The sequence below is a fragment of the Erythrolamprus reginae genome, chromosome 1 (assembly GCF_031021105.1).
Source record: "Erythrolamprus reginae isolate rEryReg1 chromosome 1, rEryReg1.hap1, whole genome shotgun sequence".
Classification (NCBI taxonomy): domain Eukaryota; kingdom Metazoa; phylum Chordata; class Lepidosauria; order Squamata; family Dipsadidae; genus Erythrolamprus; species Erythrolamprus reginae.
The window spans coordinates 151,730,952-151,746,796 of NC_091950.1; the positions used below are offsets into that span (position 1 = coordinate 151,730,952).

The 15,845-nt window shown below is 42.8% G+C and overlaps 1 protein-coding gene across 1 annotated transcript in view; it reads left to right on the top strand.

Moving 5' to 3' along the window:
* Positions 1–5,791: 5,791 nt before the first annotated feature.
* IGFBP5 (insulin like growth factor binding protein 5) overlaps positions 5,792–15,845 on the top strand; it is a 51,518-nt gene continuing 41,464 nt past the window's right edge. Inside the window, exon 1 of the mRNA XM_070729777.1 lies at positions 5,792–6,935. Within this exon, the coding sequence (XP_070585878.1) occupies positions 6,605–6,935 (331 nt within the window). The 5' untranslated portion in view covers positions 5,792–6,604. The remainder of the gene's footprint in view (positions 6,936–15,845) is intronic.

The window sequence follows — 15,845 nt, forward strand, 5'->3', positions numbered from 1 at the left end:
TTGGGAGGGACCTAATATGGCAAACAGGTATTAGTAAATTAATTGCATATTTTTCACTTTTGTGGTACTTTCACTGTAGCTTTTAAACCATGGAGACTGACACCAGATTGAATGCGCTACACTTTGACAACACCCTGGGGTGAAAAAATCCTGAGTTCTGAAACTTTTTCAAAACCATCCCGTCCCATCTTTTGGCTTCTAAAAGTGTGGCCGGAGTTGATAGTGGCTAAAGTCAAACACATGCAGAGGCACTAAGTCACTGCAGGACATAGCAATTTATTCAGGAAATTACACTTGCATGCAGAACATAGGCAGATTTTATAATGATTTGCAAATACTCTTACCAAAGCTGATAAAAATAGTGTCAGCCTTGCTATGTTTCATCTCTCCACTACGCTTCGGCTTTCATAAGTAACGGGGGGGGGGGAGGTGGTAGGATTGTGGGGGATTTGGGAGGGGAAATTTCTGGAGGGGCCCTGATAACTTTCGTTTCTCTTTGTGAAGGCCAGGATAAGTTTTGATTCTCCTTGAGAAGAAAATCTGTTATTTATTTATTTATTTGTTTGTTTGTTTGTTTGTTTTGTCCAATACACAATAATACACAATGAAGGTAATAGAGGACACCTTTGAGGAAATAGAATTAGAGAAAGAATAGAAGAGAGAATATAGGATAAAATAAATCGATGAAAGAATAGAAGAAAGATATAGGAATAGAAGAGAAGATACAGTATATGGGATATAGGAGAAACAATAGGACAGGGGTCGGAAGGCACTCTAGTGCACTTATGCACGCTGTATTCCACAAGCATGATGCGAGGGTGAAGATGCGTCCACCTGACAGAGATGGACAAGGGGGATCGGCTATTTCCCAAAGGGGGGCAAGTGGGATTCTTTGATATGGGCAACTATCTCCAGACTTTGCTTTGCTTCTGATGCATTCATTTCTGATTTGAGTAAAATTCACTTTTGAAGTTCAAAATGGACTCTAAATTTTATTTTTCTTGAATTCTGAGTGAAGCCATCCTGACAAATAGATTCATGGATGCCATTCAAACATTTCAGTACTCCCCTGTCCTCCAAGCTGCCATGTAACTCTACAGATCGTAGTGAGATTCATAACATCCACCTTTGCCACTAAATATGTTCAGTAAAAACTATGGGAAATGAAGACACAAATGTGGGAAGCTACATATTTCCAATGTCTGCTTAAAGAAAGAAATGCTTCATCTAAAGCAGATCAAACAGTATTATCAACCACAGAGTGATGCCCAATCTGTCACTCGGCATCAAAACCAGATTGACAGCAGCATCAGCTGATGCGGGAGGAGGCTACACCTTCTCTGCCCCAAGGAATGATTTGAAAATGCTTATCTTTATGCTGAGAAAAGCATTTCTGCTGATAAATTATACCACAATCTTCTTTTTCTCTTGGCAAGTAAGATAGGTAAGATAAATATAAGATAGACCCAGACCTCTACTGGAAAAAGGTACACAACTGGCTACAGCAAATCACAGAAATAACAATAGAATATACTCCAGAATTATTCTTGTTGGGATTAATAAGAAAGCAGCATCTGAAAAACATACAATATTTACTGTTACATATTATCACTGCAGCAGTGAAGGGCTGCCCATCACCAGTGCTACCGGTGTGCTACCGGAGGTCAGTGTGGACATGCGCACGGGCAGGAGGTGGGCCTGGGTGCATGAGTGCGAGATTCAGCTTCTGCACATGCACGGGAAGCCAAATCTCACACGAGGATACTTGTGCACATGAGATTTCAGCAATTTTCATTTATTTCTTTGCATCTGCACATGTGCAGAAGAAAAAAACAGCAAAAATCGACAAAATCTCACACAGGCGAGTGTCCTCATGTGAGATTTGGCTTCCTGCGCATACGCAGATGCCAAATCTTGCATGGGGCACACGCCACCAGTCACACACAGCTGCGCCTGCATCAGCAGCAACCCATCACTGCACTGCAGCAAGAATTGCATCTGCCCAATATTGGAAGGACAGTAAAACTGCAGCAGAAAACATGTTGACGGGCAAAATATACAAGCATGCTGAGTTGAATATGTTGACTATTGAACTCAACGGACAAAATAATTTGGAATACTATAAAATATGGACTAAATGGTACAATTGGACTAAAAAAAGGGAAAGAGTGTGAGACAATGTGAGGTGAAGACAATGATATGAGACTATGTAAACATATGGAACATTGTACAGTGATCCCTCGTTTTTCACAGTGTATGCGTTCCAAGACCACCTGTGAAAAACGAATTTCCGTGAAGTTGAGGAAAGATAGTTTTTTACGTATTTAACGAGTATTTGGACTTTTAAAACCCACCCTTTGCATTAAACAGTCATTCTATAAAGTTTCTCCGCTGGAACTACATGTGATATCCTACCAGGTTTTTTTTAAATAAACTTTATTAATTTTTCATAAAAATTGATACCAGTTTCTTTAATAGAGTACAGTAGTACTGTAGAAGAATTTTATGAATTTTTAATGAATTTAAAATTTTCAATGGATTTAATGGATTTAAGCCCCCTTTGAAAACCCGTGAAATAGCGAATCCGCAAAAGATGAACCACGAAGTATTACTGTATATTACAAATCATAACAATGTATGAAATTGGGTGTAGATCAGTACTAAAGTAACATACAATACATTTTTTAAAAAAAAGATAGACCCATACCTCTATTTATTCAGAAGTTCTTTTCCTTGGTGTGGAGGAAAAAAATCACTCTTATCCATCAGGCCAGAGATAGGCAAAGTTGGCTCTTCTGTGACATGTGGACTTCAACTCCCAGAATTAATGAGCTAGCATAATTGGCTCAGGACTTCTGGGAGTTGAAGTCCACAAGTCATAGAAGAGCCAACTTCCCCTACCTATGCATCAGGCCATAAATGCTTGGAATATGAATTGTTTTTCCTGGATTTTACTAGGAGAGACTCAGAAGCCAAACGTTTGTATGTGTGATGAGAAGATACTTGTCAAATGCCCATCAGTAGTGGAAAGTGCCCAGGGAGCAAGACAAAGTGTGGTAAGCTTGGGATGGACATGTACCCACCCTTGAGGATCAGAAAACACAATTTCAGATGCAACAGACTTCTGGATATGCTTCCAATATTCTTTTCTCCCACTTGCAACTGCAACATCAAGCAGGCTTGCATCCGTTGAGTTTCTGCCTGTCGCATGGCATTTCAAGACAGAGCCTCTATCAGAGAAAACTGAGCCACACCCCATGAATCATCAAAGGGGCTAGTATTCCATTAGTTTCTGGAGATTTGCCAGATTCCACATAGAGAAAGAAACTGACCACTATTTAGGCAACTCACTCCCCGCCCCCATTGGTTCATTTATTTCTGAGGGTTATAATCACATCTAAGTGGCAAGAGACAGAAAGAGAGAGGGGGGAGAGAATTTGAGGCAGTCCTCAAGCAATAAGGTAAGAAGTATAGTCAGGTTAGCAGAAAAGTATTAAAATACATTTTGCAGACAGGGTGGAGGATTTATCATAGATTAGGGTGCTTTCTAGTGGCAGAAATATAGTAATGCAGGCACTGGTCTGTCCAGGCTGCAAGAAAAGAGCCTGACATCTAACTTGAGAAGTCTGCTTGCGATCTCAAACAAACACACAAAAAAAGACTCTCCATCGCACACAGACCCCTATTTTTCTTTAAATGATTCATTGCCACTTTCCAGATTTTAGGCAAAAGACAAAGCTTGAAAAGAGAAGAACAGGACTGTACTTTTTTCTAAGTACAGTAGTTACTGAATGTTAGGGTCCTGGGAAGGCCATTATTTGAACAGATTAACAGAGTTGGAAGGGACCTTGCAGGTCATCTAGTCTAACCCCCCTGCCCACACAGGAGGACCTTACATCTGCCTCTACCTAGGATCAAACTCACAACGTCCTGAGATTGTGAGGCAAGATATTGTTCCATCAAAGGTCAAGCGACATCTCAAAGATCATCGCATCATTTATGTATGATAAGATTTGTATGCCACCCTGAGTTCTCGGAGAAGGGCAGCATACAAATCTAATAAATTATTATTATTATTTATTATTATAAATAAAAATTATTATTATTTTAAAATAAAAATTATTATTAAAAATTTATTATTGTTGTTGTTGTTTTGTTGTTTGTTGTTATTGTTGTTGCTGTTGTTGTTGTTGTTGTTATTATTATTATTATTATTATTATTATTATTATTATTATTATTATTATTATTATTATTTAGGGTTTAAATAAAAAACATTTCCAAGTTGTGGGATGTTTTGGAAAGTTTTGTGAGGAGAAAGGTGGAAGAAAGGAAAGAAAAAACTTTTGTAGCATTGTAATGTGCCTTACCAGTCAACCCCCTCCCTCTTGTTATACACTGTGTAACTGATTCCCCTCCCCATAGGGTTCACTTTCATGGATTCTTCCTCCGCCCCCCTCCCTTCTCCATCCCCAGTTCCTGCTTTTAATTTAAGTCGGTTATGGCGAAGGGGGGAAGAGGCTATCATGTTATCTATCTCCTGTCTATCTGTACATCCAAACACAGAGGGGCAACAAAAGCCTCGGGGCTAAGCCTCAGAGGACAGATTGCACATCAGCAAAATCCACCATGCAGGTCTTAGTCTTGGGGGGGGGGCATATATCATGCCATATATATATATAGCCACACCTATCACCCAAAAACCCAGAAAGCCAGAGTTGATTCCAAAGGAGGTGTAAACTTGATCCTGCAAAGAACCCCCTAGCTGAAATGCATCCCTGCCTGACAACAAATCTACACAATGCTGCCCTTGGGCATGTATTGTATCTTGTTGTGTATTGTGTCATATTGTGAGATATACTGTCTCCGGCCTATACTTTGTTTGATTGAATTGGATGAATGTGTATGACTGTATGGGGTTTTTTTTAAAAAAAAATTAGTTATTCATATAATTCTTTTATTGTAATTTAGATTTCCTACATATTGTTACATTTATAATGTTGTACGCCGCCATGAGTCGCCTCGAGAAGAGCGGCATAGAAATCTCATTAATTCATTAAACAAACAAATAAATAGATAAATTTTGGAGCATGGAGCATGAAGACAAGGCAGTGGTAACTGGATCCAAGTTACTCTTTTGTAGTGAACATTGCTAGCTAACTACACGCAATTATAATTGCTTGGCTTCTAGGCTTTCAGAAACACTGCTGATAAAGCTTTTCATGGCATAGAGATAAGCCCTATCAAACTCCTGCGCATTATGGCTACTCTAGAAGCAAATTTGTGCATAACCCAAGGGGTCTTTCTGTTTTTGTTTTAAAGGTGGCAATATGATATGCTCCTCCATTCTCACACCAGCTTAACTCGGAATAAAATCCCAAACAAGTTTTAATGAGATTTTGCTCCAAAGTATGGGGTACACATGTTTTACAATTTTGGGGGCACTGAGAATAATAAACATGACACCAGTTGAGCCCCAACTTCTGAATGTTTTGAAAAAGAAGCAAAAAAAATTCCCTGCAGTTTAAAAAGTGGGAGGGGGAGGAAAAAAAAACCCCACTTGGTTTCTTCTTGCCCAGCAGAAAAGGTAGCAATTGGATGCCTTTGGGTGGTGTGCCTTGGAAGCCTAGAAGTCAAAAGCTGCACAGTCACCCCACCCCACCCTACTCCCTCCCCTCCCTACACACACACACACACACTTGGAGTGCACTGAGCTTGCCCTGGTTCCTGGCACCAATTCAGGCTGAGGTGTCATTGGGATCTCAGATTGCAGCAAGGGTCTGGCAGGCAGCCAGAGGCAGTCTATTTAAAAGACATGCCTGCTCCGCACTATTCAGTCTCTTTAGAAACTTCTCCAGGGGGAAAGTGTTGGGAGATCTACAAAGTGGAATTCCTTTCTTTTTCCTCTTTTCCTCCTTTGCTCTCTTTGTCAAAGAGACTTTGTTTAAAAAAAAAACCAACCCTTCAACAGAAAACCTCTTTGTTGTTTTTTAACCCAATCTAGGAAAAAGGAGGGGGCTTTTTTTAACCAAAAAAAAATATATATACAGCCAGTCCCAACCTAAAAAAAAAGAATCTCTTCTTGACAAAGCTCAGCTTTACCTGCTTTTAAGTGCTACTCCAGGCATTTTTTTAAAAAATTGCTGCAGATCATATCAGGATAGTCGAAAAGAAGCTCGTTCAGTCCTCTGCTTCCTCCCCAGCCTCTTGCAGACTTTGCTTTTTTTTTAGTGGGGCGTGTGGATTATTTTATACTTCTTTGTGCAGCCTCGCCAAAGCTACTCTTGCTATTTAATTTTTTTTTCAACCTCTTTTCCGGTGACTTTTTTCCCCCTTTTTTGAAATTACCAACCTGTTGCATCTGCAGTTCTTTACAACTGTCAGCTGCAGACAAACCTGTGATAGCCCGTTTCTTTTTATAACAATCTAGGTATTCTTCTGTTTTTTTCCTGGTTGCTTAAGCCTCTTTTGGAATCTTAAAGGAGAAGAGACTTTTTTTTCCCCTTTTTTTTTCTTTGGTCTCCAAAAAAAAAAAAAAAGAACTTTGTTTTGCCTTCTCACAACTCCTGCACCGGCCGCTGCTGCTGCCCGTCGAGAGCCTTGAAGATGTTCCTGATGCAGGCGCTGCTCGTGTCTCTGTGCCTGGGGCTTTCGCAGGGCTTGGGTTCCTTTGTGCACTGCGAACCTTGTGACGAGAAAGCCCTCTCCATGTGCCCTCCCAGCCCTGTGGGCTGCGAGTTGGTGAAGGAGCCCGGTTGTGGATGCTGCATGACATGCGCTTTGGCTGAAGGGCAGTCCTGTGGGGTGTACACAGAGCGATGCGCCCAGGGCTTGCGCTGCCTGCCACGTCAAGGCGAGGAGAAGCCCTTGCACGCCCTGCTCCATGGCAGAGGGCTCTGCCTCAATGAAAAGAACTACCGAGAGCAAGCTAAGAATGGTGAGTTCTGCTCTGGGCCTTTTTGGCTCAACTTTGTTTCTTTGCTTTCTTCTGCTGGAGGCGGGGAGGGTTGTGGGGGGAGAGAAAGGGCTTCCCTGTCTATTTGTTGCTTGCTGTGCACTGAGCATCCTTTGAACATCTGTCTTGACTTCCTTCAAGCAGGTTTAGGCATCATCGGGTCCTTTCTCTTAATCCGATTAATGCTCAGATCTGGTGCTTCTCTGGCATTCTCCTCCCTTCCCACTTGTCTTCCGCAGTGTTGTTTCTTTCTTCAGAGCTACCTTCCCCTTCCCCAGCTGAGTCTTCAGAGTACAACTTGCATAACTTCTGTGACCCTGGTTTCTCTCTGTGTCTCTCTCTCTCTGTCTCCCTCTCTCTCTGTCTCTGTCTCTCTCTGTCTCGCTCCCTCTCTCTCTCTTTCTCTCCCCCCCTCCCTCCCTCTTGAATTTCCCTTCCAGCTCTTCAAACATCACACCTCCACCTTCTTCCATCATTCCTATGTTCCTCTCTGCAGCCCAAGCCAACCACCTTCGCCATCTGTTGGTGAAGGACCTTTATAGGACAGATAATTTGGGGTACCCAGGGAAAAAATGAGCAAGACATCCCTAAGAAAAGGGTGCCAGCTGCTCCTCCCCCCCCCCCATTTTGAAATAAATGCATGTTCCCATCTGCAAGGAAAGATTAAGTCTCCAGTTCTGCAAACAACTGTCTTTGGTACTTACCCCTGGATCTCCATTACCATGACCCTTCCCCAAGAGTGCCAGGCTTAAGCAGCAGTCTATCTTCTCAGGCCTTTGTGAATGGATATATAGCCCCCTTGGCATCAATGGGGCAACAATACTGATATCCAGAGGACTCCCATTTGACTTGATTTTTCAATACCTGCCTCTGTAGCCCCTTTCCCAATCCTCCGAGGGGGTTTCCCCTCTGACTCCATCTGTAGGTTGTTGCATGGGAAGGCAGGGTGGCATCAGAATGAAAACAGGTGCAACAGAATAACGAAAAAAGAGTTGGGAGGGTGGGGGGAAAGAGAGTTTTGAAAAGAAACCTTGGTCAGCCTTTCTGCCTGGGAAGAAACCTTCAAATCCAATCCCGACTCTACTTTTTTTCCCTGGCTTATTCGCAGCCCCCTTCCTCCTCCTCTTCTTCCTCTCTCCGTAACAAAATTCCAGAGAGCTTCTTTGTTTTCTTCTCTCCCACCCATCCGCCCCCAAACAAAACCCACTCTTTTATAAGTTTGCAAACCCCCCCCCCCCCGCAAAATGCAGGGAATGATTGTTGCATCTAGCGTCCGGGGAAGAACAACAAGCTATAAGCAGCACTTCCTAACCCTCAATAAATCTTGTTCCATTCATTATATCCACCACCACCACCTCACACCCACCCAGCATCTCTTCTTTGAAAGCACTGGTTCCGTTTGGTTGTCATTTAATCTGGCAGAGCAAAAGTTTCTTTAAAAAAAAACCGAACACATTTGCCAAACTTCCATTGCTGCTTTTTCGGGGGAGGGGGGCAGGGCGGAAGTTGGAAGAAGTTAAAACCAGAGATTTCGATCAAACTACTGTGGAGGGAGGGGAGAGGAGGAAGAGAGGAGAGAAGATTTAATTTCGATTTTCCTGCCGCCTCGGAACTTGGGGGACTACTCAAAGAACTAACTTCCGCTAAAGTCAAGTAAAATATCCTCCTTGAACTCATTTGCGCTTCTTTAGATTGTGAGTACGTGTGTTTGTGTATGTGTGTGTGTAAGAATGCTGGCCAGGAACACAAGCAGAATCTCTACCTATAGGAAGAGAGAGCAACAGCAACGCTGAGCAATTCTCCTTCCTCTCTTTAGAGTTACAACACTGCCCCTTACAGACTGCTGAAACCTGCAGCATTTTAAGTTTGAATTAAATCTGAATACACCCCTGCATTTTTTTTGTCTATCTGCCCCTTTCTCGCCTTCTGTTTCCTCCCCCCCCCACACACACACATTTTCTGGTCCCAGCTGAGCAGCAGGTGCTCCAAAGTGGTGGGTGTCAGCCGAGGGGCCACAAGCTGATGCATGTCTCGTGAAGACCAAAGAGTGATTAAGCAAAACATAGCACCTCCCTCGCTTGCCCGTGGCTGTTTGAAATAACTTTTTATACTGGCTCCTGAGGGAAGGGAGGGGGCAAAATCACTGTCAACCTTGACCGAAAGGAATCCAGAGGTTGGTATATTATACTCGGGGGTGGGCTGCTGCCAGACCGGGGGGGGCGCAGTGGGGTAGCGAAAATGGAGCTCCGCCCCAGAGCACCCAATTTGCACGGTAAGATGTTGAAATAAAATTTGCCTTTCGTAAATTGCTTAAGACCCACCTATATCGCCAGGCATGGGGGAATTGAGACATCTCCCCCAGGCTTATAAAGTTTATGTACGGTATGTTTGTGTTCTATGCTTTTTTAAATGATGGGTTTTTAGATACTTTCTTTTAATATTAGATTTGTTACATTGTATATTATTATTATTATTGTTGTGAGCCGCCTCGAGTCTGCGGAGAGGGGCGGCATTCAAATCAAATCAATCAATCAATCAATCAATCAATGCAGGATGTCCTGCATAAGCCACGCCCACAGTGTGGTAGTAAAAAAAATGGTAACCCTTCACTGATTATACTACACCGTTTAATTCTTGGGGGGGGCTTAATGTATCGTAAACCACTTACAGGTAGATGTGTAGATTCGCTGAGTAGAAGCCACCTGCTACCAAGGACCAGTTCCATTGCTCCCAGAGGTACCTGGCGGTGGATCAGCGTGAGCCGTTCAAGTGCCAGGCAGTCAGTTTCATCCGGTATGGGTCTGGATGGAAGACTGACCCCAGGCTGAGTGAGGTGGACGACCAACCGGGAGAAACAGGGTTATGGCTTACTGTCTTCTAATGATCCAGACCATTGTAGCTTATTTAGTAATTGACAAATCATGGTGTAGCACATATATCTTCGGTCAATGCATCTGAATCACTTGTTTTCCTTTTGTCTTTTTCATATAAATGAAATGTCTGGATTTGTCTAATCAGTTGCATTGTGGTTTAAAAAATTACTGACCAATGGAACGAATGTGGCACAAATAACTGCCCGGCTAACCTCTATTGAGTTACAGTGAACTTGGATGGAATTGCATGGGGTTTGCAGATGGCTGGGCTGCTGATCTGTGGTGCGCAATTGTTTCTGATGCCTTCTAGGTCAGGAGGCATCAGAAACAATTGGGAAACAATAAGAAACAATCAACAGCCTGATCCACACCAACCAGATTATCCTTGGTAGCTTGTATTATTAAAATGCAAGGAAACACTCGCAAAGTTGGCTCTTCTATGACTTGTGGACTTCAACTCCCAGAATTCCTGAGCCAATTAAGCTAGCTCAGGAATTCTGGGAGTTGAAGTTCACATGTCATAGAAGAGCCAACTTTGCCTACCCCTAGGATAGACCAATTCATGTCTTGCCTCTCCGGTTGGATATCTAATATCTAATGTAGATACTATCAATACCAGGCATCTTCTTGAGATACCTGACGTATTTCAAGGGTTTGGAAATATTTTAATGGAGCTGTTAATTTCTAAATAGTTCTTTACTTTTTAAAAAAATACTTTGCTATTCCATCAGCTTGCCAGTCACCTTGTTCTCTATTCCCAAATCTTGAAAATTAATTTCAAAATACCTTGTTTTGCTTCTCATTTAAACTTTAATCCAATAATGCTAAAGGTGGACCACCAAGGACTTCTTTACCCAAATACAGAAGCTTGGTGAGAATAAATGGTTCAGATGTAATCAGATATTTATGTCTGGTGTGTGTGTGTATGTGTGTGTGTGTTAAAAAGCAGGATCTTTTTTCGAGGGCAAGAGTTGGGAGGGAACCTCTTAGCCTCAGAACAGCAAAATGTGAGAACTGTGAAGTATATTTTTTTGAAGTGTGTTTCTAAGCAACTGGTGAAAGGGAAGAAATAAAGTTTGACTTGAACTCAAAAGCTCATGCCAAGGTTGGAGAAGACTTCAAGGCGTTGAGTCCTGGGGATGGTTTATTCATCAGAACTGGCCCTGAGCTTGAGAACAATGAAAAGGGTAAAAGTCAAGGCTCTGTCTAAATGGAAATCAAGTACTTTTTAAAAAAAATAACATTGAGCACCTGTTTATTGCTTTGTTTCAGTGCATGATTTCCATTTGGACAGAATATGAATTATGTGAGGAGATCATTAGAAACTTCACTGATATTAGATCCACGGGGTGAAGCAACACAGAAGAACATCCATTCCAGGAAAACTAAGAGCAGTGAGCCCTCCATGTCCAAATATCTAAGTGGACTTACACCCTTTTGTCCCAGAGGACAGGATTAGAACTGTGAGCCAGAGAAACAGATTGCCACATGAAATAATGAATTTGCTTTTGCTGCAGGTCTTCAGACCAACCCTGGGTGATAATGTATGGAAGTTGCTGCATGGATTTTGCACTGAGCTAGGGCAGTGATGGTTAACCTTTTTGGTGCTGTGTTCCCAAAGTGGGCGTGCGCACACGCGAATTCACGTGCATGTGCCACAACTTACAAAATGCGAGTATCCCCTGCATGCATCCTGCACCCAATGCAAGTACCTCCTGCATGCATGCTGCACCCAAACATGCATTATTATTATTATTATTATTATTATTATTATTATTATTATATTATTATTATTTATTAGACTTGTATGCCGCCCTTTTCCGAAGACTTGGGGCGGCTCACAGGGTTAGTTGGGGAAAATATTTGAAGTAATGTGAGAAAATATTGTTTTATTGAAAGAGTCGTAGATGCTTGGAACAAACTTCCAGCAGACGTGGTTCGGTAAATCCACAGTAACTGAATTTAAACATGCCGGGGATAAACATATATCTATCCTAAGATAAAGTACAAGAAATAGTATAAGGGCAGACTAGGTGGACCATGAGGTCTTTTTCTGCCATCAATCTTCTATGTTTCTATATTTCTAATACAAAAACAATGTGTACACAAATCTAATTAATTAAAATTATAAGCTAAGGTCCCACTATGTTAAAACCAGTCAATCAACTCAGTCACAACCACACATCACATTTAATAGTTAGGGGGTGGGCATGATCTAGCTGCCCCATGCCTGGCGATATAAGTGAGTCTTAAGACTCTTGTGAAAGGCGAGGAGGGTGTGGGTGGTACGAATCTCTGGGGGGTGTTGATTCCAGAGGGTCGGGGCCACCACAGAGAAGGCTCTTCCTCTAGGCCCCGCCAGCCAACATTGTCTGGTCGATGGGACCTGGAGAAGGCCAACTCTGTGGGATCTAATCGGCCGCTGGGATTTGTGCAACAGAAGGCAGTCCCATAAGTAATCTGGTCCGATGCCATGTAGGGCACGTCTCCCACGCATGCGCTGGCTGCCCGCCACATATGTACCAGGCCCAAAATGCGGTGTGGGGTGACCTTGCACGGCATCCCATGCCCTGTTTTGGCTTCCAGGTTCATGTGGGGTGGCAGAAATGGAGTAGAAAGGTAGGGCACCAGTAGCAGGTTGCAGCTGGTACGGCCCAATATGGCATCCCGGTAGCAAAAATGCACAAGATTTGGCTTCTGGCTCGTGTGCCGAAGCCAAATCTTGCACCAACACACCAGTCATCAGGAGTGCTCTGGTAGTGACAGCGAAGAGGAACCCCTGCCTGTACGGCACACTGGCGGGGGAATCTGCCCGCCCCTGCGAATGCATGGCAGAGCCCCAAAGACTAGCTGCTGGATGGGAGGGTGTGTGCATGCGTGGTGGAGCTGGGCTGGGGCGACAGCTGCCGTGCCCACAGACAGAACTCTGAGTGCCACCTGTGGCATGCATGCCACAGGTTTGCCACTACAGAACTATGGGTAGGATTAGATAATCTCTAAGATATTTTCTGAGCCCTATACAGTGGTACCTCTACTTAAGAATGCCTCTGCTTAAGAACTTTTCTAGATAAGAACCAGGTGTTCAAGATTTTTTTGCCGCTACTTAAGAACCATTTTCTACTTAAGAACCCGAGCCCAGAAAAATTTCCCAGGAAATTTGAGAGCGGCACAAAGGCCCGGCCAGTTTCCTGCCATTCCCCCTGGGTTTCTCTCTCTGGCGCAGTGTATGGGAGGCAGCCTTGCGCTGGGTGTATTGGAGGCTCGTGCTCCTCCTCGCCGCCTCAGAGTCCCTCTTTTTTTTTAAGCCTTAAATTTCTGGATTTTTTTTCATTCCCCTCACCTCACCTTCTTCCTTCGGCAGCGACTGTCCTCCTTTTCTTCTTCCTCCTCCTCCTCCCACCCAAATTCTGAGTTTTTCTTTCTTTCCTAATGGGTTTGCACGCATTATTTGCTTTTACATGGATTCCTATGGGAAAAATTGCTTCTACTTACAAACTTTTCTACTTAAGAACCTGGTCACGGAACGAATGAAGTTCTTAAGTAGAGGTACCACTGTATTTTAATTTATCTGATACAGTTGCTGGTTAAGCTACCGGTATGGAGGAGGATTGCGCTGCGCTGGGCACACAGCTTCTATTCTCCTGCGTGAATGTGCGCATGGCCCAGCTTTTTTTTGCTTCTGCATATGCGCAAGAAGCAAAATCTCGTGAGGGGGATGCCCACGCATGCACACAGGAGAACAGAAGCTACACGCTGTATCAGTAGCAGCAGTAATGGGAATCCACCCCTGAGTATATGGTGTAAGTTCTATTCCTTTCTTTATGCTCCTTTAACTTTAAACTCACCACACACAGATTTTTATTTCTGGGATAGGAGACCCATAATGTATGCAGTATGTGGGTGTGTTCCACATACTTCTTCCTCCGTGGTTGTTTTTTATATTTTTCTTGCCTGTTTAAAAAAAAAAGATAAAAGGGAAGTTGGTGTGTTTAAAAAAAAATTCCTCATACCCTGGGAGGTTTTGAGTGGCGACTTTTGAGTCCCCATCTGCATTGTGAAAGGATTCCACCCCCCTCCCCCCAAGGTTCTTTAAAACATTTATAGCTCTCTTTCAAAAACCATCCACACCCTTTAGCCCTGGGAGGGAAAGGCTCCTTCCACACACTTGCCTTTGTGACAGAAGCAACCCCTGGTGGCCACCTGCTGCAATTGCAGCTCAGTGGAAGAAATAAAGCAGTACCCTCCAGGTCAGAATAGAATTCTCTTTTGTCTTTGGTGCATATGCTCTCAGGGTACTCAATCTCAGTGAACTCAATCTGTATAGTCTGGAGGACAGAAGGAAAAGGGGGGACATGATCGAAACATTTAAATATATTAAAGGGTTAAATAAGGTCCAGGAGGGAAGTGTTTTTAATAGGAAAGTGAACACAAGAACAAGGGGACACAATCTGAAGTTAGTTGGGGGAAAGATCAAAAGCAACATGAGAAAATATTATTTTACTGAAAGAGTAGTAGATCCTTGGAACAAACTTCCAGCAGAGGTGGTAGATAAATCCACAGTAACTGAATTTAAACATGCCTGGGATAAACATATATCCATCCTAAGATAAAATACAGAAAATAGTATAAGGGCAGACTAGATGGACCATGAGACCATGCCGTCAGACTTCTATGTTTCTATGTTTCTATGTACATAAAATAAAATATACATTTGCCAAGAATCATGAGGTACAATACTTAATTATTGTCACAGGGGTCAATAAGCAATGAAGAAACAATCAATATTCATACAAATCTTAAGAATACAAGCAGCAGGTTACAGTCATACAGTCATTAGTGGGAGGAAATGGGTAGTAGAAATGATGAGGAAAAAATAGTAGTAGTAGTAGTGCAGACTTAGTAAATAGTTTGATTGTGTTGAGGGAATTATTTGTTTAGCAGAGTGATGGTGTTCAGGAAAAAAACTCTTCTTGTGTCTAGTTGTCTTGGTGTGCAGTGTTCTGTAGTGACTTTTTAAGGTAGGAGTTGAAACAGTTTATAATAACAATAACAACAACAACAATAAGAAGAAGAAGAAGAAGAAAAACAATAACAGTTGTTAAGTGAATCACTGCACTTGTTAAGCTAGAAACAGAGTTTGCTTAGTGAATCTGGCTTCCCCACTGATTTTGCTTGTAAGAAAGTTGCAAAGGGTGATCACATAACCCCAGGACAATGCAATTGTCGTAAATACATGCCAATTTCCAAGCATCCAAATTTTGATCATGCAATCATAAGGGTGTGGGAATGCTTCCACAGTAACATGTATCAAAAACCAATCCTAAGTCATTTTGGCAATATATCATCATAACTTTAAATAGTCACTAAGCAAATAGACATAAGTTGGGGATTACCTGTAATTGCTGTCCCGGATTTTCTTTTCTTTTTTTTCTACTGCTTGCTTTGGCCTTGTGACACCACACCAGCTGTTCTCTAACTTAACTTTCCAGGAGGAAGTTAGTAGTCCAAGCCTACATTTACTTCTTAAAAACAAGAGCAATGGTGAGTTATTATCATACGCTGCATTTTCAACTTGCCCATTAAAAAATGGGAGAGAGAGAAATGTTTACAGCAGAATATATTATTTCTGTGTACATGGTTAGTGCATGTAATTTGTAAGCAGGGGCGGGCCACATTCCAGGTCCTACCGGAACGGGCCGACACTGCATGTGCATGCCCTGTGCATGTGTCGCCATGGGGAGTTCAGCTTCTGTGCATGCACAGAAGCCGAATCTCACACAAGGATACATGCGTGCGAGATTTCTGGGTTTTTTAGCTTCTGCGCATGCGCAGAAGCGAAAAAACCCAGAAACAGACAAATATAAGGTAAGCAGCCACCCACACTGCCGTCATTCACCTCCATTTGCCCCGCTCACCTCTCACTCTCGGGGCAAACGGTGGCAGCGCGGGCGGTGGGGGGAAGGCAAAATGAGCATAGGGAGCCGGTGAGTGAGGAGCGAACAGCAGCAGCGCAGGCAGT